General features: G+C 40.2%; 1 protein-coding gene across 1 annotated transcript in view; it reads right to left on the bottom strand.

Moving 5' to 3' along the window:
* Positions 1–6,007: 6,007 nt before the first annotated feature.
* UVRAG (UV radiation resistance associated) overlaps positions 6,008–24,099 on the bottom strand; it is a 107,732-nt gene continuing 89,640 nt past the window's right edge. The window contains exons 14-15 of the mRNA XM_075592687.1: positions 14,509–14,600; positions 6,008–8,233 (exon numbers count right to left, since the gene is read on the bottom strand). Of these exons, the coding sequence (XP_075448802.1) occupies positions 7,531–8,233; positions 14,509–14,600 (795 nt within the window). The 3' untranslated portion in view covers positions 6,008–7,530. The remainder of the gene's footprint in view (positions 8,234–14,508; positions 14,601–24,099) is intronic.

The raw sequence follows: 24,099 nt of genomic DNA on the forward strand, positions 1-24,099 counted from the left end.
GAAAAGAAGGAAGTTATACATTGAATACAGGAAGTTATAGTTACGTACAAATGTAGATGGTGGACAAAGTATGAGCAGACGTGGTGAGCCATTAGACAGCCTAAATGTCGCATTGATCAGCAGCAAGACCATCTTTCATAAAGCCAATTCCAACAGACATAGCAGTGATTGAAAACATTGTCTACATTCATGAAATTATAATTTTATTTAACGTGTATTATTTTTATGAGTGATCGTAGTGGTTCTATGTTATTCATTGCACACCACTCTGTATATGTGAATGGTACCGTATATAGTAGGGTTCTTCAATGTATTGGACAAAGCATTGCACAAAAAAAAAATCTCAGTGATGAGACATGCTTTTATTAGGGGTTTTATTTAATGACCATTTTAATTCTCTCTCACTATAGTTACCGAGACTTGGTATGATGTGGCAAAGATGGAATACATTTATGATAATTTGTACAAGGTACTGAGTTCTTTAAAATATTTTTCCAAAAACAGTCACTACATAACGGATTCAATTTAAAACCCGTAAATGCAGTATTTTATTTTGATCCCTTGCAGATGGCATATCACTGCGTGAATCTTTCCTTCCGCAGAGTGTGGATAATGTCTCCCTTCTGTAAAAGGAGGAACCTTTGCCAGTCCAGTTTGACGTTGGCAATACCCACCTCTTACATCAGGAACAGAGCTAAGCTTTTCTGAAACATTCCCCCATGGTGGCTGCCAGCCTAAACATGAGAATGTATGTGTTCATCACTAGGGAGAAAAAAAACACAGCAAACTTTGATTCATTGATCACCGAAAGAGAAATTGCATAAGCAGCAAGTTGTGTGTTCTATGGCAGTAAAACAAGAAAAGTCTTGTCATCAGTGCAGCTACATTGCACGAATGCTGGGGATTATCATCAAGCTTCAAAATATGCTCCGACAAGTGCAATAAACAACCTTGTCCTAAAGTTCCAAGAGTTACAGTCCTGGAGGTAGAGTAAAATTAGTCTTTATTGTGGTAAACACTATTATAATTGTACAGTCATGAGTTTCCCAGAAAACTACATAGCTATGAAAATGTCAGGAAAAAAAACATGCATTAGGCCCTATTTGACCTCATTGCTGCCAGAAGGATCCACTAATTTTTCCAGAGTGCTACTCGGTCAACAAAACACTTTCTGCTTCACTAATGACCATAAGTGTATCCAGCAAAAAAAAAAAAAAAGTGCTAGTCAGCCTAGTGGTACTGTATAGTTTATATTGGTCCAGTGGCATGCTGCTTGAACAGAGGTGATTTCAGCGAGAACTGCGCAGCCGAGTGAAGCGCGAGATGTATGCGCCTTGGACCAGGAGTGTATGCTTTCCCTACCGGAATTTATATTCTCTGGGTGTTGCAGCGATTGTGTGTTTCTACTTACCTGTTGATTATCACCAGCCCGGCGGGCTCTTCTATGAGGCTCCTGCTACACGAGGCTTGTTATTTGGGTGATGCCTGTGAGGGTCTGGTAATTCAATGACCCCTGATGAGGTTTTTATACTTGTCTGAATGTTATATTTGTCTGTTCTTATACATTCTTACCACCATGTGTATTCACAACTTTTCGTTCACTAAATTCATTGTACAGTATGGTACTAGAGGCATTTGCACTTGTCCTTTCTATCCATTTCTAGCTCTTAATGTTTGAGGCATTTTATCCGACTAGTTGCAACTCTTGGATTAAGGGAATTTTCCCTATTGCATTATCACAATATTGCATTATGTTTTACTTATACCTTTGATAAGGAATCTTTATTTTCCTATGAACACAGTAGTTTATATCCCTTTCTGATAATCACAAAGTAGTTTAGGGCGCACTAAGTGTCTTTCACCACGACAGTAGCATGTATCTGACTCCCAACTGAGAAGTAGAGATGGGTAAAACCTTTGTGCAAATGAAATTTTTTATGGACATTAGCAGCTGGCAAAAAATTCAGGAAGATACTATATGGAATCACTTACTGTGGGTATCTTACGGAGAGGGGATTCTCTACGCTCTGATAAGGGGAATGGAAGTTAGATTGAGCGTTAAACGACATTCAAGCCCATGGAGGTTAGAGCCGATTAAGAGCTCCAATACCCCTTTTGGGACTTTGTGAATCCTGGGTTTTAGAGAGCACCTAGATACCAACTTTTGTGAAAATGGCCAATTAATCTTTGTCAAGGAAATGTAAATAGAGATCTAGCACTTCCAGTATAATGTGTTATTGTACAAAGTGTGTACATAAGTCTGTGGGGAATATACCTCACGTATTGCAAACTGGAACATTCCTCCAAAACTGGTGCAATTTGAATCTTTTTCGAGACTGCGTCAATGTATCAAGGCGCTTTGCTCCATTTTGTTTGCCCCAATTTTGCCATAAACATTTTGGGGGGTGATTATAGAAGAGAGCCAGAAGAATATTATGAGATGTATCAAAACACTGCCGCCTAATGTATAACTGGTGCAGTTTTCCTCTTTGCACCAAATATATCTGCCAGGTTTAGATGGTGTTTACCTCTGCGACAAATGTAAGATTAACACATATGTTGCTGCTCTCAAAACAACACAGATGCAAATATTTGCTGTTTGGAGCAATTGCACATCAATACATGTAACCTGGTGACTTTACCCAATCATCACTACATTGAATAGTGGGAAAGCCACAGCTTTAACAACTTATCTAACATATCAATGGCATACAATAATATCTAGGAGAGCACCATTAACTAAAAGTAACACTTTTGGTGCCAATAGGACAGTGGTACCATTGCTACATGATCACTAGTGCAGCAATCAGATGCTTACAACCCATGGAACAGAAGCGGTTGACCCAGTTGGAGTACGTCAAAGGGAAACGGACACTTTACCAATATTATATAGGCATAAAACAGTGTAATGAAAGTATTTAGTGAATAGTGTCATGTAGCCCTAGGTCAATTTAAGAACATGATTTGTGCAATGGTCATCCAACGCAAAAAATACACCCATACTCAAAATAACTAAAATGACAGCTGACAAGCTAATACATGTTTTATTAACCCAATTATCAAAAGTATCAGTTTACATGCCATTCTTTACCTATTCCTTTTCATGGGTAAGAAGATAAGATGTCTATGTTGGGGTTTCTCTATATGGTAATATAATCGCCTATGTAGTCGATATCTTAGTTTGGGTATAAAAGACAGATAGACAGACAGACCAAGACGAATGTGTATAATAAAACTATTGCAATTTATAGATTGTTATATACACCATTGGTAAAGGGAATCAAATTATAGCAAAGATATGTAAAAGCATGTAGAAATATAAATATAATGGAGGGTAGCACAATTATATTGATATGAATAATGCTTGTTGCATGCGTTTCAATTACCAATGCTACAATTACACCACCAATAATGTATGTCTTTAGCAAATCTCTAAACCAGTGAGTTTATTGCTACTGTTACCATTGCACTCTTTAGACAAGGATACACCCCACCTCATTTGTTCATATTAGTTAAGTGAGGGGTGCACAAACTGGGGGGGTGCAGAGTGAAGCAGGGTGGCGATAGAGGCAGGCGGTTGGAAAAGATTAAGCGGTGGCAGCGGCGGGCCACCAGTGAAGCAAGCAGAAGAGCAGCCGGCAGAGGAGTTGGACAGGGGCAGAGCAGGACAGCAGGGGAGGACCAGCGGTCCGACCCGGAAGTGTATCTTACTTCCTGTCTCTATATTGCTAGTGTGCTCCTCCCCGACCGTCCTTCTCTGCCTCCGTGCAACTACTAACCCCTCTTCCAGCTGCTCCTCTGCTTTACTCAGGTGGCCCTCATCTCACCACGCCTGCCTCTATCCCCACCCTGTCCCACAGGTAGGCATGAGAAGGAGGGGGAGAGAGCTGATGAGGAGAGATGAGGAGAAGATGTTGAGGGATGATGAGGAGATGAGGTGGAGAGAAGATCAGGAGAAAAAAAAAAAAGTCAGCATTACCTTATACTACTATGCCGATTTATTTCAAACAAACCTATAACATTTGTTATGTTTTACGGTTTTAAAAATGTTATACTGATTAATAAAAGAGTCATGTGATTTGGATTACATAAGGCAGGGCCCAACTAATATCCCTTATGAAAAGGGGGGCTCGGTGTAAAAATGTGCTCACCCCCGAGTTAAGTTAACAAAGCGGACTGTTTAAAATGACACCACATCAATATTCATGTATTCACATTAGAGCTGCCACCCGATCCAGGGCTGGTTAGGACAACAGCCTTTCACTCAGCAGCTTTGCTAGTGAATGACCCTTACTAGCGTAAACCTTTTTTTTACTGGCCTTTCAGCTGATTTTAACATGCTGTTTTGATCAAGTCTAGTAAGGCGACACCTCCTGCCTAGAAAAATGGGAAAATCCCATTAAAAATTAGCATCAGTGTACAAAGTCAGAATATAATTGTATGCAACAAGGAAAAAAGATTTCCTGGCCTGCTCACACCAAAAAAATACGTTTATTGGAAGTTTTTTTTTTTTTTTTTAAAGGATTTAAATTATTTTAACCACATACTGTATGAGAAACACATTTCTGATTGATCAGATGTAGGTTTGGGGCTGTAACGGACCAATGTGAGAGCTTTTTTAGATGTATTTCTGTACAAGCTTTATAACAAAAGCATTTTCTTAGATTTAAAAAAAAAAAAAAAAAGTATTGTGTGGTATAAAACACTAGTACACAACTACTGTCTGTACACCTCTCAAACTCATCTTGTTCCTAAAAGCTATCACTAACTGAATGTCTCAGTGAACAAATAATTTCTAATATAACGGATTTACCATACAATGTTGCAATTTTGTGCTTCTTAAGCCTTCTCTATTTTAAATAAGTAACTCATACATGTTGCTATACCCACAAGAAAAAGGTGTGGTCAAAATAAATTCAGGCTAACAAAAAATGTTTGGGATATTGGTTTTACAAACTTAAAAATGTTTTTTTTTTTTTTTTTTTTAAATAATGTATTTTAAAAAATAGCAAAAGTAAGATGCATGGTGCTAAGAACTGAATACAGCTGTGGAGATAATGAGATGTGATAATGATGAATCCTATATGAGGTCTGGGATATGTTCTTGATTGTAGGGAGGGTACTGTGTGTGGTATCCTAGTTGGTAAACCAATGTCGATGGCACTCAAATTGTCCAGGAACCCAAAGGCTGAAGATCACCCTAATAAACAGTACCCTAATCCCCTTGAATGAATATGTAACCATGTAGCAAGCAAAAACTCACGAATCTGCTGCAGCGTCCATGTTGATCCCACCAGACCTTCCAGGTGTGCCTCCGTCCTTGGAGATAGATAAAGGGAGAGAAAAAAGGCAGAGCACAACCGGAACCATCCAGAAAGAATTTAGGAGGAAAGTGTGTAATCCATAAAAAATATTTAATAGTCAATAGTCGGTGGGGTAGTGCCTTGCCCCCCTTTTCCTTGACTATTAAATATTTTTTATGGATTAGGCACTTTCCTCCTAAATTCTTTCTGGATGGTTCCAGTTGTGCTCTGCCATTTTTCTCTGCCTTTATTTAAAAAAATAAGCTGTTTTAACAGTATATTTTTAGGGTAGTATATATTTTGAATAACGCTGATTAGTGTCACCTCAGTAAGAGAATATAGAAAGTATGCAGATGGCTACGCTGTTGAGTGCACTTTAAGACTTGCATATTTTTAAACAATGAACGCCTCTTGCCAATACTCGGCATTGAAGAAAGTTCAATTGTAGAATGACCTAAAAACACTTCTGAAAGCAGTAACATACCACATTTTGTTGGAGATGACAGAGACACCAATGTCTTTACTGTATGTATAATTGATTAGAATTGTTTGCAAAAAGCAAACAACCTTAAATAGACATGATTGCATGACAGGCCTTTTATTCCCGGTATGAATAGTCTCATAAAGCCATAGATGAAGGTTAATTAAGTAAAAACATAAAAAGATTCCCAAGAATGGCAACACATTCATTCAGAAACAGGTCTATTGGTTCATTTGGTTGAATGGAACCTGAGATATTTATTAAACAAATTAAATACAATTATACATATGACGACATACCGCTTCTTGAATACAATGTTGCTCAAAAAGCTCAGTAACACAAAGTGAGATTTTGCTGAATTGGTGATAATAAACGGCATGCATTTATAGATCTACTTAATGTGCGCTTGTAAAGACCAACTTTTACTTCCTATATTAGGCTATTCTTATGTTGAAATGTAGGAGTTATGACAAGCCAGACCAGTAAAGTAACTGAGCAATAACCATACTTAAGGTGGCTCCATCCGTTTATAACTTTACTATAACTTAGAAGCTTACAGTGAAGTTCAAAAGTCTTCATAAAACCAAAACAGAAAGCCAAAAATTTAAAGAAATTCATAATTATGGACAATATAATGACCCAGGTGCATTCTTAGAGCTCTCATACATGTGCCTAATGAATCAGATCTGCAAATTTAATCTATAAAAAATCTATCACCTAGATATAGAAGAAAATAATTTCTTACATCAGGTAAAACATAGTTGAACTTAATGAGAATATTGTTGCTGTTCATCAAACATGGATTACATCAGTTAATGTTTGGTTAATATAAATAAATATATTTGTAACATACAAACAAAAATATGCTTCAGAAAGTTTCGTTATATTTATTGCACGTTCAAAAAACAAAACAAAAAACGTAACCACAGTATGGAAAGGAAAAAACAAAACAAAATCTGCTATATCCATGGTATAAAAATCTGCTCCTATAATCTTTAATTCAGGAAGTTGATAGGAATCACTTAATTTTGGAAGGTTTATAAATATTCATAGAGAGATTTGCACAATAATGATTTTTCTCAGGTAGAAGTGGAGATGTAGCAAGAGTACATGAATTACTGCTCGCGCCATACGAAACATTAGATTAAATCTGCATGCAGATTGGAATAGATCTAAATGGTCAATAGGTAGTATATCCAGATCAAGGAATGCATTTCGAGCTAGGAAAGGTAACCAACGTCTTCATATTACTTTACGTAACGTTTTAAAAACAGAAAACATTATTGAAACAAGTAGAAGTCGACGAGTGCAAGTGAACAACTTTCCACGATGTACAGTATTCTGCTTTGTGGGAGGGCCTGCCATTTGCCAAGTGACAACTACTAACATACTACAAATCTATGCTACAGCTTCCCAAAGTTATACTTTACTTAAAGTAAAGCCATACAGTCCAACTTCAAATAAGAGGGAATATGTTCACCCCAAATCACTTGGAGTTCCAAACTGAAAAGTTAAATAAAGCCTGCACAATTACATTTGTGAACAAAAATGGCTGAAATAATGAAAACATCTTCACAGCAAATGAGCTGCGTCTTCACTGAAAAGTCTACATTTTTTTTTTAACACCAGAAGAATAGCCTGTGGCCCAATTTATTTGTCTTTCCATAATTAATACAGATCGTAATATGAAGTGCAAACTTTTGTCCTTTCAAGTTAGTAGCATCATCTATCAAAGCTCGTTAAAGCTTATTTGTCCGAACTTTTACGGGGCCTGCGAAAGCTGGACATGTTTTCATTCAGCGCGTAAATCCTTCGTGAGAACTCTTCAAACTCGCCTAGAACTTGGTCGTCACACTCCACTGCCACAGCATGGTCCACGGGGATGCAGTTAAATGCTTCCAATTGATCTCCTGAGGTGAAGCCTGCTGCTTCTGTACCAATGATCTCCTCTGCCTGCTCCACCGTGCAGCACAAATCATTGGTGTGCGAGAAATGCAAATCACAGGGAAGTCCTTCACTTGCAAACTCAATGCATTCATTCTGCAGCAAAGTTCCATTCATCGCACCGCAAGTTTCAGGGAAAGGCTCCTCCTGGTGCTGGTCACTGCTATCTGTAAAATTTGACATTACATTGTCACCATTAAGGCTCTCACAAAAATCCTTGCTTCTATTACTTTCCTTGGAAAAGTCCACACTGGTATCCAGAGATGAGGCGGTATGCTTTTTATCCATTGCAGAAGCTAAAATTGCAATAGGCTCTGCCAATGCCGACTTGTAGCTAGGTGGTGGAGTTTGGTATTGCAGTTTTTCATTCTCTGAGCTTGCGCGTTTTCGCAGTCCTTTGTCTGGTGTAGGGATCTCCCTAGAAAAGCAAACATCCGGCCCTCCGAATGTAGAGCTTTGAGGTCTCCTTGGAACAGGGATTGCACTGGAGATGTGATGTCGGTCACTATTTTAAGAAACGGATACATAATATATATATTAATTCACGTATTGCAATATATTTACAGATATTGTGGCTATGCATTAATGTCCTGCGGCTGTAAAAGGGAGGCAAAAAATGGCACCAGATTTACCAACGAAAAAGGTCCCACAGGAAACAAATTGATGTTTTTTGTGTGGATACATTTAGTGCCTTTTTACTCCACAGTTTTGCCCCGGCATTGAAATCTGGAGTCTTATTTAAAAAAAAAAAAAAATAACACTACTTGAATATTAAGTGTAGGTGTTGAAAAAAAAAAAAAAATATTTGATAAGACTCATTTTATATTCTGAGTACTTTTTCATTAATTGAAACACTAGAATAAAATGCAGTCATATATTTTCCCAACTTGATAGCTATCCATAGAAAATGTGGATCACATACATTAAATAAAAAGTATATTAGAAAAGAGAAGTCCATGTCTCAGAGTTTACAGTAACAGGTCATTACGGAGTTAATTATATACTTTTTCATTTAAAGGGTGGTGTATTGGTGGAACAACCTCCCAACAGAGCTGGACAGTAAGGGAATTCAATTATACAAGATGGACACTAGACTAGCCGAAATATGAACCGAAGCCAAGGTTCTTGTTGGGGCTGGGATTTTATAAAAGATAGTAAAGTAAGTGTGTGTGTGTCAGGAGAGGGCAAGTTAGTGCTGATAAAACTATTGAAATGCTTAATTAAAAAGGGGAGTTTTTCATGCATCTTGAAGGAGGAGCTGAAAGGACTGTGGGAGAAATCATTTTAGCGGTATGGAGTTCTCGGGTATAGAAGGAAGAGGCTATAGGAGAAGCAGAGAGGAGAATGGCATTGAGCAGAGTGCCAAGTGCTAGATATAAAGAAAAGCAGAGAAATGTGAAAAGCCTTTAAGGGGATAAAGAGAATGTTGTAAGTAATAAGTAAGCAGAGATTTCAGGAGGAGAAAAGCTTGCGTTCTTTTAGTCCATATATATACACGCATTAATATCCTTCAAAAAATCTTCCTATTACTTTATCATTGCCTGCTTTTATTAGACTTTATTCACTTGTTATAATACCCACCTTAATACATATCTTATAAAACTGGAAGCTTTTTTATTTTGTCATTTTGAAAATAAAGCCAATAAGGTTGAAGTCCACTTTATAAGATATCACAGCATGAATGTATAGCTCCAGCTTAATATTAAATGAAATACGGTGAAATGAGAATACAAATGTACTAAACATTGCTTTACCAAGTCCCACTGCAATGTATCCAACATTTCTGTCTAATGTGTAACTCTTTTTTGCGGTGTATTAGGAAGCAGGGTACAGATGCACCGCCTCACTTACGTTTCTAGTTTACGACAAAATGTGCTCTCCAAAAGGACTAGACCAGGGTTTCCCAAACTTTTTTTTTCCGTGACCCGGTTATTTTTGAACTTCTCCTTCGTGACCCACTAAAATTTTTATCGCCTATACTGGCCTATAGGGCCTGCACAGGCACACATACAGCCACTGATACACACACACACAGCCACTGATACACACACACACACATAGACCAGACACTGATACACACACACACACACACACACACACACACACACACACACACACACACACAGATACACACACAGCCACTGATACACACACACACACACACAGACACACACACACACAGAGCCACACACACACACACAGACACACACACACACACACACACACACACACACACACACACACACACACACACACACACATACAGATACACACACAGCCACTGATACACACACACACACACAGACACAGATACACACACTCTGATACACACACACACAGCCACAGACACTCACTCTCCCCTATACGCACACAGACACAAACAGTGAATTACAGGCAACAACGGATGTGAGTGACTGGAGGGGGGGACAGGGACTGGGTGGGTGGGGGGACAGGGACTGGGTGGGTGGGAGGGGGGGGCAGGGACTGGGTGGGAGTGGGGGGACGACAGGGATTGGGTGGGTGGGGGGGACAGGGACTGGGTGGGTGGGAGTGGGGGGACAGGGACTGGGTGGGAGGGGGGGACATTGGGGGGACAGGGATTGGGTGGGTGGAAGGGGGGGACAGGGATTGGGTGGGTGGGGAGGACAGGGATTGGGTGGGAGGGGGGGGACAGGGACTGGGTGGGTGGGAGGGGGGGGGGCAGGGACTGGATGGGTGGGAGGGGGGGACAGGGACTGGATGGGTGGGAGGGGGGGAAAGGGACTGGATGGGTGGGAGGGGGGGGGGAAGGGACTGGATGGGTGGGAGGGGGGGACAAGGACTGGGTGGGTGGGACAGGGTGGGTGGGAGACAGGGACACTTGGGTGGGAGACAGTGACTGGGTGGGTGTATGAGAGACGGTGAGTGAGTGACTGGGTGGGTGGGAGACGGTGGGTGGGTGGGAGTGACTGGGTGACAGGGACTGGGTGGGTGGGGGGGACAGGGACTGGGTGGGTGGTAGGGGGGGACAGGGACTGGGTGGGAGGGGGGGACAGGGACTGGGTGGGAGGGGGGGGACAGGGACTGGGTGGGTAGGGGACAGGGACTGGGTGGGTGGGAGACAGGGACACTTGGGTGGGAGACAGTGACTGGGTGGGTGTGTGGGAGACGGTGGGTGAGTGACTGGGTGGGTGGGAGAGAGTGACTGGGTGGGTGACAGTGACTGGGTGGGGTGATTTACCTTGCCGCCGGACGCTTTCCCCCTGCTGCCCCCGATATCCCCTGCTGCCCGGGACGGGAGGTGGGCTTGGGGGCACGGGAGGTGGGCTCGGAAGGGGGTGTCACGGGAGGTGGGCTCGGGAGGGGGTGCCACGGGAGGTGGGCTCTGGAAGCTGGCCGCGGGGGGAAGCGGGCCTCAGTAGGAGCTTGAACTTCCCACTCTGTCCCACATAAAGTGCGGTAGAGCTGGTACTTCCTCCTCCGTCCCACGTTGGGAGCGGGGGGGAGGAAGGGAGTGGGCCCTGCTTGCCCTGCGCAAGCGCGGGGGGAACTGCCGCCATTTTTTTAAACTTGAGCGGGCGGGAGGGGGGGGGGGGGTGAGACAACGCGTGGCCAGCCTCGCTGCGACCCGGCAATTTTGGTTCTGTGGCCCGTTGCCGGGTCGCGACCCACCATTTGGGAAACGCTGGACTAGACTACAGCTAGTCAAAAGTAGTTAATATTGATAGTCTGGATACCATCCAAACCCCACAGTTAAAAACTATGGCATCAAAACACTTGGCTGCCAAACTTCTTTGATCTTTTATGTTTTTAATCTTCCCTTTTTTCTGGGTAAACTATGATATCACTGCAGTAAGAAATGTAAATGGTAGTGTTTAAGTTAGTTCATAGCCATTTGAAATGTCTAACACTATACATTTTACTTTGAGCCAACATCATGTCAACTCAGCCAAAAAAAGTTACAATCACTTCTCACCTTCATAGAGACGACTGGCCTAAAAATAAAAGTACAATTATGACAAGAGTAACTAAGTGCTAAAAGAAGACTGACAGGATCCAGTTGAATGCACAATACATCTTTGTTGACAAAATAATGACTCATTGAGTTATCCTCATTTGAGTCGATGTAGTCAATTCTTCATATCCATAAGGAAGCCTTCAAAGACCAGTTAAATTATTAGGAACACACACACATACACACACACACGTTTTATGGCTATATTGGAACATTTTTGTTAGTGTTATCTGGCTCAGCTACAAAGGCTGAGTTGACATATCCTTCATCTTATTATTATCACGAGCTACAAGCTGAACAGTGGCAATTAAAAGCAAAATAAATGACCAGAATCTCACTAAAACCAAAACATGAGTCTAATCCTATTTTATCTCAAAGACACAATACCTTGCAAGCTACGAATGGTTCAATGTTTGGAAACTGTCACTTACAGAACATGGCAAAATTGTGACGTGGGAATAAATACATGTAAAAATAATTGATTTTTTGGAAAAAAATCTCTTGCTCTTCATAATTCTAATCAGCAATATTTTCTAATAAATATTAATATTTTAAATTGGCAACTATGGTTACCTAAGAAAATGATAAAGAAAAACTTCAGACCTTTTACAAATCACAAAAACATGCACAATTTTTTTTCATGTATTTTTAGTCCCACTTTAACTATTTTTTTTTTTTTTTACATTTTTAACCTATATATGCAACATAAAAATATACCTTTAAACAGGAGCCCATTATGTAAATAAATGCAAGTGAAACCCCGCTTTGGAATTAGGTTTTTTTTTTTAAATAAAACCAGTTCTGTTGTATTAGAGAATACTGACTGACTTTTATTTCTTGTTTTTTTCCCCATTCAGCTCAATACCATTTTTTTATCAGTTTTAGTATACCGATAATCCTTTGATTTCTATAGAAGGGTTTAAACACTTTCCCAGCAGTGCAAGATCTTTGTAACACTTTACGGTTTGTGAAAAATTGTTGCCAATATTCCCAGAAGATTGAGCAGAAAACTGTAACAATAGATAATGTTACCTTAGTAATATAATAATACATTGTAGCTGCTGAGTTACACTAACTGAAGGATTGATTGAAACTGAAAGGCAGCCATATAGTGAAAAAACAAAACACAAAACACAAAACAGTGCACAACGCTCATGGTGAAGAATGAACAATTTATATTAAAAAGTAATTCAAGGTTCTGCGTACATCAGATAAAGGTAAAACAGTCATGTAACTGTAACTATGACAGTTGTTACCACTCAGGTATCAGGACACAGGGAAGGCTGCAGCGGATCACCCAATGTCAGGAATCTGCAGTCATATCAGGCTGTGCTCTTTAGAAGCAGAGGGTTCCCTTTAGGCTTCCACGTAATCCAGGTAGATAAGTCCCAAGCTCCGTTTAGGAGTAGCTGCTAGAGGGACAGTCTCACCGATCAGGGTCAGCTCTGTCTCCCACGCCAGCTTCACTTAACCAGCAAAGTGATAGAATACTAAGGGTACTAGAAAATCAATAAAAGTACTTTAACCACTTAATACCCAAGTGAGTATAAGTAACTAGGTTACCAATAAGGAGCGTCTGCTGCTGTGATAGGGTGGTCCAAGACCCTGAATCTAGACAAAACACAAAACAGCGCACAACGCTCATGGTGAAGAAAGAATGAACAATTTATATTAAAAAGTAATTCAAGGTTCATTCTTACTTCACCATGAGCGGTGTGCGCTGTTTTGTGTTTTGTTTTGTCTAGATTCAGGGTCTTGGACCACCCCATCACAGCAGCAGACGCTCCTTATTGGTAGCCTAGTTACTTATACTCACTTGGGTATTAAGTGGTTAATGCACTTTATTTCAATTCACTCTGTTTATTCATTATAGTTGCGCACTTGTATTGTGTTTTTCTTTTGAGCCATATAGTGAGCCCTGCTGATTGATCACAGAGAACAGATCGATCAGCAGCTTAGGGAATTACGGAAACAAAGGCTGCATATATTAAAACAACAAATATATATATATATATATATATATATATATATATATATATATATATATATATATATATATATAATTTAAGCTTCTTGGATTTCCTCTTTAAAAGGTTAATGGGCCCAGAGGGGTAACTGTATGGTTAGATAACAGTGGAACAGCCTCTCATCACATAGGTAGAGTTGCTGGGCAGAAACCTTAAACAGGCCCACCTTCTAGTTGTCTAGCCTGGTATAGGAGGACTTTGCAGAATCCAAACCACTTCCCCTGTAGGCATGGTGACATGTGATGTCAATAGTAGGTATACACAGTGAAGCTAGAAGATTCTAGATTCAGGCCCCTGCAGGAGTCAGAGGAGGGATCTCACCAAGAGTAAGTCATGTTTGTGTGTAGAGCTATATGTTTATAGGCCACCTTTATTATTTTAAAGTTGGGGAACATCTCCAACTCTTGAGAAACATTTTGCTCCCCCTTTCCTCCCGAGACTCAATAGGTGCTATTGCTGCAGAATCTTCAGACCAATTTGGGCCATCGTCGTACATTTTATAACAAAGATTGCACATTGTAATTTAAGATACTCCTCTGTTTCAAGGAAGCAGCCGGAGACCAACTACATCCGCTCAAGAATAGGCCGGCTGAAGGAAAGAATTTGGAGGATATACAGCATATAAAAAAACTTTACAGGTGAACGTTGATTCTTTTCTCTTAGATTGAGTGCTTCCTGATAATGTAAATTTCAATTTAAGTCTACAAACACTGAAGTGTGAACATTTAATTTCCACTTCCTAATACCTGCCACACTTACCATCTAACCATTAGCCCGTGTTCCATGAAGTGTTTTAGGTTCGGAAGGGTCTGGCGTAAATCTGGAGTACCCAGCGCGTGCTGATATCTTAGCTGAAAAGAACAACAATGTTCCAGTTAATATAAACGACCTCAGTGGTAGTCTGTAGAGCAGGGGGTGCCCAACTCCAGACCTCAAGACCTTTAGCAGGTTAGGTTTTAATGATATCCCTGCTTCCGCACAAGTGTTTCATTCAGAGGCTCAGTCTGATTGAGCCACCTTTGCTCAAGCTGGGATATGAAAACCTGACCTGTTTGGGGGGGGGGGGGGGGGGCGAGAGAGGGAGGGGGAAGAGACACCTTGAGGACTGGAGTTTCGCACCTCTGGTCTAGCATATATGACTAATTCAAACTAGCTGTTTGAAAAAGACTAATGACACTTGTGAACTTTTAATAGAGACGAGAAACAAGTGTACTGGTCTACTAATGAGTAGATGACAGTTACTTGTACCAACAAGACTGTCAGAGTAACAACATAGGAGAGAGATTAGGGCGAAAGGTAATTCTGCAAAACTAGATGGTCAGTAGAACAAAGATTGAGTTGTGGAAAAGCAATTGAAATGAGGTGCAAAAAGAAATGACAAAAAAAAAAAAACTGCAAAGAAAGGGAGGAGGGGAAGATGAAGAAAGGAAGTACAGGGGTGGGGGGTATGGTCCCAAAACAAAGAACAACAAATAATTGATTTACATTTAAATAGCCATCAGTACAAAAAATTGTCCCTAGTGGCAGTGCTAACAATATCAACATGTTTGAAAATAAAGGTTTAATAATTCACAAACCTGTAGTTGAGACAGCACACCATGAAAAAAATACTCTGCTTTTCCACCCGTCACCTTTTCCCCCAACGTATCGCTTTGCTCTAAGGCTTCTCTGCACTATACTAGCTCATCTCATCCTAAATCTTTTATCCCATACCAAGAATATCTCCTGTGTTTGATAAACATCCATGTTGCATCTCTTCCTTAATCTCTCGCTCTACCTTGAATAAATCACACAACTGAAGCAAGAAAAATTGAGGCTATCAAAATGGCCTGCAAATGGTCAACACAGAAAAAGAACTACAGTACATGCCAAACATGGCAAATAACAAAATACACACAAGCCATGAAAAAAGGTTTAGTACTTTCACATTGGCAAACGTACAGTACTTGTGATATAAAAAGAAAATACATATTATGCATGTTAAACCAGCAGTCCAAGCTAGCATTTCCCCCCCCCCCTTTAATATGTGCATCAATACAATCCACAAAATAAGAAATTAGTTAAGTTGCCGATCGATCCGTTCTCCTGTGATATAACCCTAGAAATAGTCACACAAATCAAATAGTTCCGATATTTACAAAATCGGCAGGTGTATATTGAATTTACACTCAAAAATTCAACTAAATGTGTAGGTGACCATGTATATAGAGAAATAGGTGATGCTCAAGTGTCCGGTCCTGTCTCCATAATTAAAGTCCAAAAATAAGAAAGGTTGACAATGCTGGGTGCTATTAGCAATAAAACAGAAGTTCCTGTCACAATCTTGGACCTATATAAGGGGCTCTCTATATCACTTGGAAGGTAGGGGGTGAGCATAATAATACTCCTCCCCTCATTGGGTTGGCCCTAAAGGTAATAATATGTACTCACTGCCGTTCCCAGAAGTCTTCCTTAGCGTGCAGCCGTGTCCAGATGCAGAGATATCCAAAGCAATTGTCTGTGCAGCGCACAGCAAAAACAGAGAAGCAGGTCTAGCAAAAATAACTATTTTACTGAGAAAGCATAAAAAAATGGTGTGCAACACTTCTACGCGTTTCGTGGAGGTTGTGCACTTTACCTGCACGAAACGCGTAGAAGTGTTGCACACTCCATTTTTTATGTTTTCTCAATAAAATAGTTATTTTTGCTAGACCTGCTTCTGTTTTTGCTTTGGATATCTCTAAATGTGTAGGTGCACTAACCATCCTCATTCATTGTTCACGGTGATATTCTGTAAGTCACAGGAAGCAAGGAAGACTCCAAATTCCAAGCTATCAACTAAAGAATGAGTCACACAATTCTGAGCAAGTTCTTTTGTTATAGGAACCACCATCAAAACAAACTTTTTTCTTAGGGAATGCATTATTACCAACCAGTAAGTCCACAGGCTGTCAAAAAGAACAAAGAAAACATTTTCACATTTTAAATCCAAAATATCACATGGCACCCATATGGAAATCATAAAATGTTCCGAGATATGTATATAAAACATTTATTAATAGCCCTAGAAGTAGATTAACTAATTATTCACTGTACATGAATAAAATCATATCATGGCAATGTATGCATACTTCAACACATGAAGCAAATATTAAAAAAGTACAGAAAACGCATCAATTCCAACTCGTAAAACATCGTATAAAACGGATTATACTTTGGAATGCAAACATTATACATTTTAATTAAAGCTACGTTTTATTAAACTTCTTCAGACTTTGATTAAAAGTAACTTGGGGGATGGGGGACGAGGGGGAGTGTGTGCTATAAAACCATCATGGACAGGTTTATTTTAACACCAAGAAGTTAGCAGGAAAAAATGTAACCATAAAAAAAATAATAATAATTTGCACGAATATGACAGCTAAATAATAATAATTAAAAAAAAACCACAACATTAAATTCTTACCTAATACAGCAAATAAAAATACTACTTGGGAGCAGGTTTGAAACCCTGTATTTCCCAATTATCTCTTAACATAGTGCTTTCATTGCAGCCAGGGATTTATGGGTAATGACATGCAAATGAGCACTCACGTTTCCCTTTACTTCAGGCTCATTCTAATATGGACCCCTAATAAGCATATGCCTGCTGTACTACACAGCTTTTCAGCACAGCCTGGGTGTACACATGTCAAGGGAGAATATATAACATTTTTAGTTTATATGTGAAAACCCTGATAGCAGACCTACAGTAGAAACACCATTTTGTAAATAATTGAATCTAATAGTCTTCTTTAAACCAACATAACCATGATTAAAGCAATGATTTGGCTGCTTCAGTTTCCTTGGAAATCAAGCACAATTAATTTTTCACTGGGGGATTGTTTGTCAGCCAAGTGTTCCCTCTATTCCTTATCCCAATTAAGGCCTCGGCCATGTTGACTGCTTGCTGGCGGAAGCGCGCTGACGCGCGCTCCCGCTCAGCACTGAGCCCCTACAGTTGCAATTAGAGCGGCTTTAGTAGGGGCTCACCTATGCTTCTGCAAGCGCGCGGAAGCGTAGGTCTTAGGGGAATTTAAAATTCCCCTGCTTGCCGGCGCGACAGGCCGGTCACCTGAGCGGTTCGCCCAATGAGGGCGAACCAGCTCCGTGACGTCACTGGACCGCCCCCGGACAGTGACGTGCCCGCCCCCTGACGGCGCGTGCGGTAAGCAACCGCAAGGCCAGGGAAAGCACCCGCTTTCCCTGAGCCTCAGCGCGCCAGCAGGGAGCCTGGCCGAGGCCTAACCCTCATCAGAGAGCCAATAAAGATGAGAAGGCAGAGATAAGGAGGCTTTGCTTCTGAACACCGTCACGAGACAAAAGAAATCAAACCCCGCCCAAGTCTGAGCTAACCATGTTCAGGTACCAACGTCAAAAAATATTTTTCACACGTTGAAACTGTATATTTAAACGGGATAACAAGCAATTAAGTAATTATTGAAATACATTATTTTCAAAGGACACGTGTAAAATTGCTTTTTAAAGTGGCAATCCAAGCCATTTTTTCCCCGTTCCATTTTTATTTTTTTTAAACATAAGATTGAAGCAGGGCGTCTCAAGAGCTGAACCCCATCAATTGTAGCCCCCGGGACCCCCTGCTTCCAGAGGTACTTACCTCTGTAGTGGGTGCCGGTAGTCACTCCTGGGTTCAGTATATGGCTTCTTTTCCAAGCTCCATGGTCGGGCGGGCCAATAGGAAGCAATTACATCATCCGGTGCAGTTTCCTATTGACCCATGTGACAAGGGAGTTGAAAACTGCAGGAGATAACGACACCCCCTTCGGAGGCGAGGATCTCTTGAAGTAGGGGATCCCCGGAGATGAAATAAATGGGGTTCAGCTCCGGGGTCCCCCCTGCTGCAACATTTGTCGTGATCATTTTTAGATTTACCTTTGTATTCGCAAATAGATATGTATTCCTAAATGGCCTGCAATATTCGTTCTCATTTACATATACTACGAACAATTGCATCGCTAGAACGGTTAATACAATTAGTGAGTATATGTAAATGAGAACGAATATTGCAGGCCATTTAGGAATACATTTTTCTTAGTGACTACAGAGGGAAGTCTAAAAATGATCACCACAATACCATTTTCTTTTGTATGCAACAATATGGAACTTTAGTAAATCTTGCCCATTCTCTTAGCACACAACTGTTTCACTTGTTATTTCACTCAGAGCCCAAACATTCTCACTTTATACGCTCAAACGCAGTCGGAGACCAGATCTTGCCAGAGGTTCTTGTACCCGCTTATCAGCTGCTCCAATTGCCAATTTATTTTATTCTGTTCCCCAGTCAAAGCTGGTCTAATAACTTCTGGGTTTTGTAGCAACTCCTCATGTGAAAGAACATAACATCTACCCTGACACCTCAATAATGAAGCTTTGCCATGAGAACTACATAGATCCGAAATTGTACAGACATGCATGCAAACAGCTCTTTCCCCCACTGATATATTTGTTAGCTACTATAGTATCTGAATGGCATACAAACAAAATACGCAAATAGTGTGAACATTAAAACATGAGGCTAGGAACCAAACTTTGTGAAATTTTAGACAGTTTAATGACAACATTTTACATTTATCATGAAAAGTATTCTGTAGACTTAAAAAAAAAGGGTGCAACAGATGAAAATGACATGATTAACTGGTGCCATGACCCTAGACTCAGCCAAGGAATTCTAGTTTCTGTGTAATAATCTAACATGTCAGGAATTGCTTTTCTTCTCTTAAGAAGAATTGTTGCTTGTTGGACATCAATAGCATAAAGAAAATGTCTTGGCAAAATATATTCTTTGTACACAGCGGATCTCGAAAACAAACTGTTTCAACCTTTCATTGAAAAATGGTTCCCACAGATGGTGAAACCTACAGCAAATATCATGAAACCAAAGAAATAGAAACCAATATTTTTTTTGGCACGCAAATTCAAGTGAATATGATTTCAAATGACCATAGATGGAGATATCCTGCTAGCCTTTTGGACCTAGTCATAACCACACACAGGCAGCCAAAGCTGGAATATGACTGAAGTTATTGTGACTTGGGACAAAGAACATGTCAGGTGTTCCTTGTATCCACATTTGCATGTTGTTGTCTACAGTAATTTTTCCAGGGATACTTCAATATAGCGCCCAGTAATTTGAATACATTACTCAATTGTAATGGAGCAACAGAAAAGGCGAGACGTGGAGACAGGAGATGATAAAAAGAAGAAATCAGCGCTCAGTGCTCACTTATATGCACTTCATGTATGTATATACATACACACACTAAAGTGGTAATTCTAAACTTGACTAAAATTGATGAGATAAATAAAGTAACAGCATCATGTATATATAATAAGATAACCTAAAATGAATATTGTTGGGCTCTAACTCCTTCTCGAGTCCCACTACCGCTGGATATCCCTTTCACTCTTGCGTTCCACTCAAGGATGTCTTCTCTCTACCCCCTTTGTATCTAAAGCCCTCTCCTGCCTCAAACCTTTCTCACTAACTGCCCCACAGCTCTGGAATGCCCTTCCCCTCAATACACAACTAGCACCCTCTCAATCCACTTTAAGACCCACCTCAAAAAACACCTGCTTAACGAAGCATATGAGTAGCTCCGTGGCCAATACTATAGACCGGATACATAAAACTTGGCCCCTTGCAGACGCACTTACCAGAGTGCCCTCCTACTGTCACTGTACGTTCTTCCTACCTACCAATTAGATTGTATGCTCTTGGGAGCAGGGACTCCACTTCCTAAATGTTAATTTTTATGTCTGATGCACTTATTCCCATGTTCTGTTATTTCTATTTGTTATTTATACGATTGTCACGTGCATTACTACTGTGAAGTGCTATGTATATTAATGGTGTTATATAAATAAAGACATACAGGCAGTCCTCGTTTTACAACGCTTCGCATTACAACAAATGGCTTATCCAACGCTATGCAATGCATACCTATGTTCATTTTTACAACGCCAAAACGGCTTATCCAACGGTTTTACGACGCTTTGCAAAGTTTTTTATGTGTATATATTATATATATATATATATATATATATATATATGAACAACAAGAAAAGAAAGCGCCCGATCCTAGTGCAACATGAAAAATACACTTTTAATAAAAATAGATTAGGTCCAACATAAATGCACTCACAAACAAAAAATCAATAAAAGCATGTAATGAGTATACTCATTCGCCTCCGTGTGCTGCTATGGCTCCGTTGGTATATGCTCTCTCTCAAGTGGGATGTCAGCTGCTTCTGCCGTCTTCACTGAGTGCAGGGACTGTGCATGCCTCTGGAGCCGTGACCCGGAAGTGTAACAGTCTCTTAGGTAAACCGGATGCCAGGATCGTGGATATTTGTCCCCGTACAATATAATAACGGGCAAGGTACTCAGTCCTATTAAAGTCCACACCAGGAGATTATCCTGTACCTTTGCTGGCTAGCCGCTCTCGTAGATGATAGGGCCCCAGTCTTCCCGCAACTATCTAGTGGAGATCGCTACTGGGGCTCTAACCCGGAAGTATAAGCGCGCCCTCTAAACAACCGGATGTGTTATAGCGATTGTATAGCCCCGCTGTTTGCTGCAGAGACCGGCACGTTCCAAATGTCCTGGCCGTGTCCAGGCACAGCAAAAAAAGTATAAAGGCTGCGAATGATAACTACAATAAAATCAGTTGTAAATACAAGTAAAAAATCCTCCCTACGCGTTTCTTCACTCTTAGGGTGATTTCATCAGGGGATTTTATAGCATGTTCAGTGAATACCAGTATTAATTCAGCTATTGGAATTATATTATTTAATGTATAGTCAATCATTTATGCTAATCTACAGTGCTTACTAGTACTTATACACTTATATCATTAGTACCTGTTGAGCGCAGTCATCTTTCTGTGTATATATATATATATATATATATATATATTATACTTTATAATATTTTATATTTTTATATTATATTATATATTATGTAATATTATATATATATAATACAGTATATGCACTATACAATTTATGTGTATGCTGCATATCTTATTGTCTGCGTAAAATATTTTGTGTACTTTAGCATTAAAAATGCCTTCAGGATCGGAACCTTTCATTTAAACAGTGTTCCTATGGGAAAACGTGTTTCGCTTTACAACGTTTCGCTATCCGACGCCATTTTGGCTAACGCATTGTGTCGGATAACCGAGGACTGCCTGTACATACATACACCCCCATTGCATAAATATTCAGCTCCAGTATGCATTTTTCCCACTCAGTTGAGCAGACTTAGGTGAAGTATGGTAAAACAAAACAGGAAACCAGTAATATTTATGAGGGCTAAGATTGCTGCTATGTTATTGCACAACTTGGCCCCAAAACCTTGACTTCCCTTAGAAAATCACTAAGGGCTATTTCACTATTAATGGTGCAGTTCAACACACGGTATACATAATAGACGCAAGTAAAGGGCAGGTGATAATGGGGGTCTCTGGCTGTACAAGCACACGATCACACAGTGACGTCACACAAAAGGGAGCAGCCAAAGGAAATCAAACCACTCCAATGCCAAACTTGAAAACATACTAATAGTTGTGTCAGATTTGGGTAAAAAATGGTAATCAATCACCCCAATGAGATCCCTTAAACAATTTCATTAGTTCACTTTGGTCCTAGGAGTGATTGCCCCTTGAATGGGGTTTCCTGGCAATATTTGAAGTACTGTAACATGATGGGTGGGGTTTACAGCCCTGATCTTTGTCTTTTGGCTCATGTCCCTGACTTTCTAGCTGGCCATTGAACATGCAGGAGGTGAATAAATCAGATTACCTTATTAGCGAGAGGAATCAAATCAAGACTGACAATTACACCCCTCTAGACTTTCAAGCATTATGTGCAAGGGCATACTCTAGTGATGCCCAAATCTCTTCTCAGGGACCGGAGTAAGAACAATTATTTTGGAATAGCAATGAACAGGGGCTGGGAAAATACAATTATCCACGTGCAATGGATGAGTGCATTTTTCTGCCTGGCAAAAAGATTGCAGGTGTTTGAGGACTCCTCTGAATGCTTTTCTGCAAGAGCTGCATCACAGTTCTGTTATGAGCTGTGCCGCCCCTACTGCACTCAATGTGTGTTTTAACCGCAGACTGCTGGAAGAAACTGACACACATCGCAGGCCTTGACCTAAATGAAGAGGGAGGAAGTTGATATGCAGCAGTCTCCGGAGGCGGCTGCGGCAAAGAAGCCTTTGCACTAGTTCCGCAGCAAAATCTAGGAGCAAGAGGAGAGTTTGGGCAAACAGAAAGATATATGGGGAGTGTGCACCAGTAGAATATTATATGAGCAATGTGGGCAGTAAGAGGGGGAAAGGGTAGGCTGAAAATAGGGCGATGAGTAGTGTGGGCAGAAAGAGGAAATAGAAACGTCATTTAGGTAGAAAGGGAGCGTGAGTTGATAGGATTGAGCAAGGAGAGAGTAACTGTACTGTACATTGTCAGCCAGGGACGATCAAAGAAAAGAAGATTAGGGTACAGAAAAAAGGGGCAAGGCAGACAAAGTAGCACAGAGCTTCTGTAACTCGGCTACAGCAGAGAGAACAGAGTGCAGTAGAAGCCAAATACTAATATAGCATACACTGGTGTGGCTGGTCAAGGAAAGTTTGCATATTGTGATGTTAAAATTCAAACTTCTATTTTGCAGCTCTTCCTCTATATAGTGTTAACTGCATTGTCTGACCATAAAATCAATCTACCTGTGATAATAAAATCACAGTATGAAGCAGAGATGTTTTCAAAAGCCCATGTAAAACAGCATGTGATGAATACTTGTGTCAATCTGATAGAACGCACCACAATCTGCTAAAAAATACAATCCCGTCATCATTTAAATACTAATCAACAATGCTTTCATACTGTAAAGAATAACAGTGTTGCATCATCACTACTGTATATGGACCACATAAACAGACATTGAAAAAGATAATGGTCTACAATGTGAAGATCTGTCTTCAGGAACATGTGATGACCACAGAAAATTGCTATAGAAAGGAAAGACCATTAAACAGGTTCAGCAATAAGTGATGGTACTAAATGTAGGTACTGTATAGCTTTATTTATATAGCGTCATCTATGTACGTAGTGCTTCACGGCAGTAATACATGTGACAATAATATAACACAATGGGAAGAAGCACTTCAGGACATAGAACTAACATAGAAAGAGGAATCCCTGCCCCAAAGATCTTACAATCCAAGTACTATGTAAAGTACATTGTCTTCTCAATGGAGAGCGTTGAACTTTTTCTGAAGTCCAATCTTGTACAAACCTTCCATATTTA

The sequence above is a fragment of the Ascaphus truei genome, chromosome 3 (assembly GCF_040206685.1).
Source record: "Ascaphus truei isolate aAscTru1 chromosome 3, aAscTru1.hap1, whole genome shotgun sequence".
In the NCBI taxonomy this organism is placed as follows: Eukaryota; Metazoa; Chordata; class Amphibia; order Anura; family Ascaphidae; genus Ascaphus; species Ascaphus truei.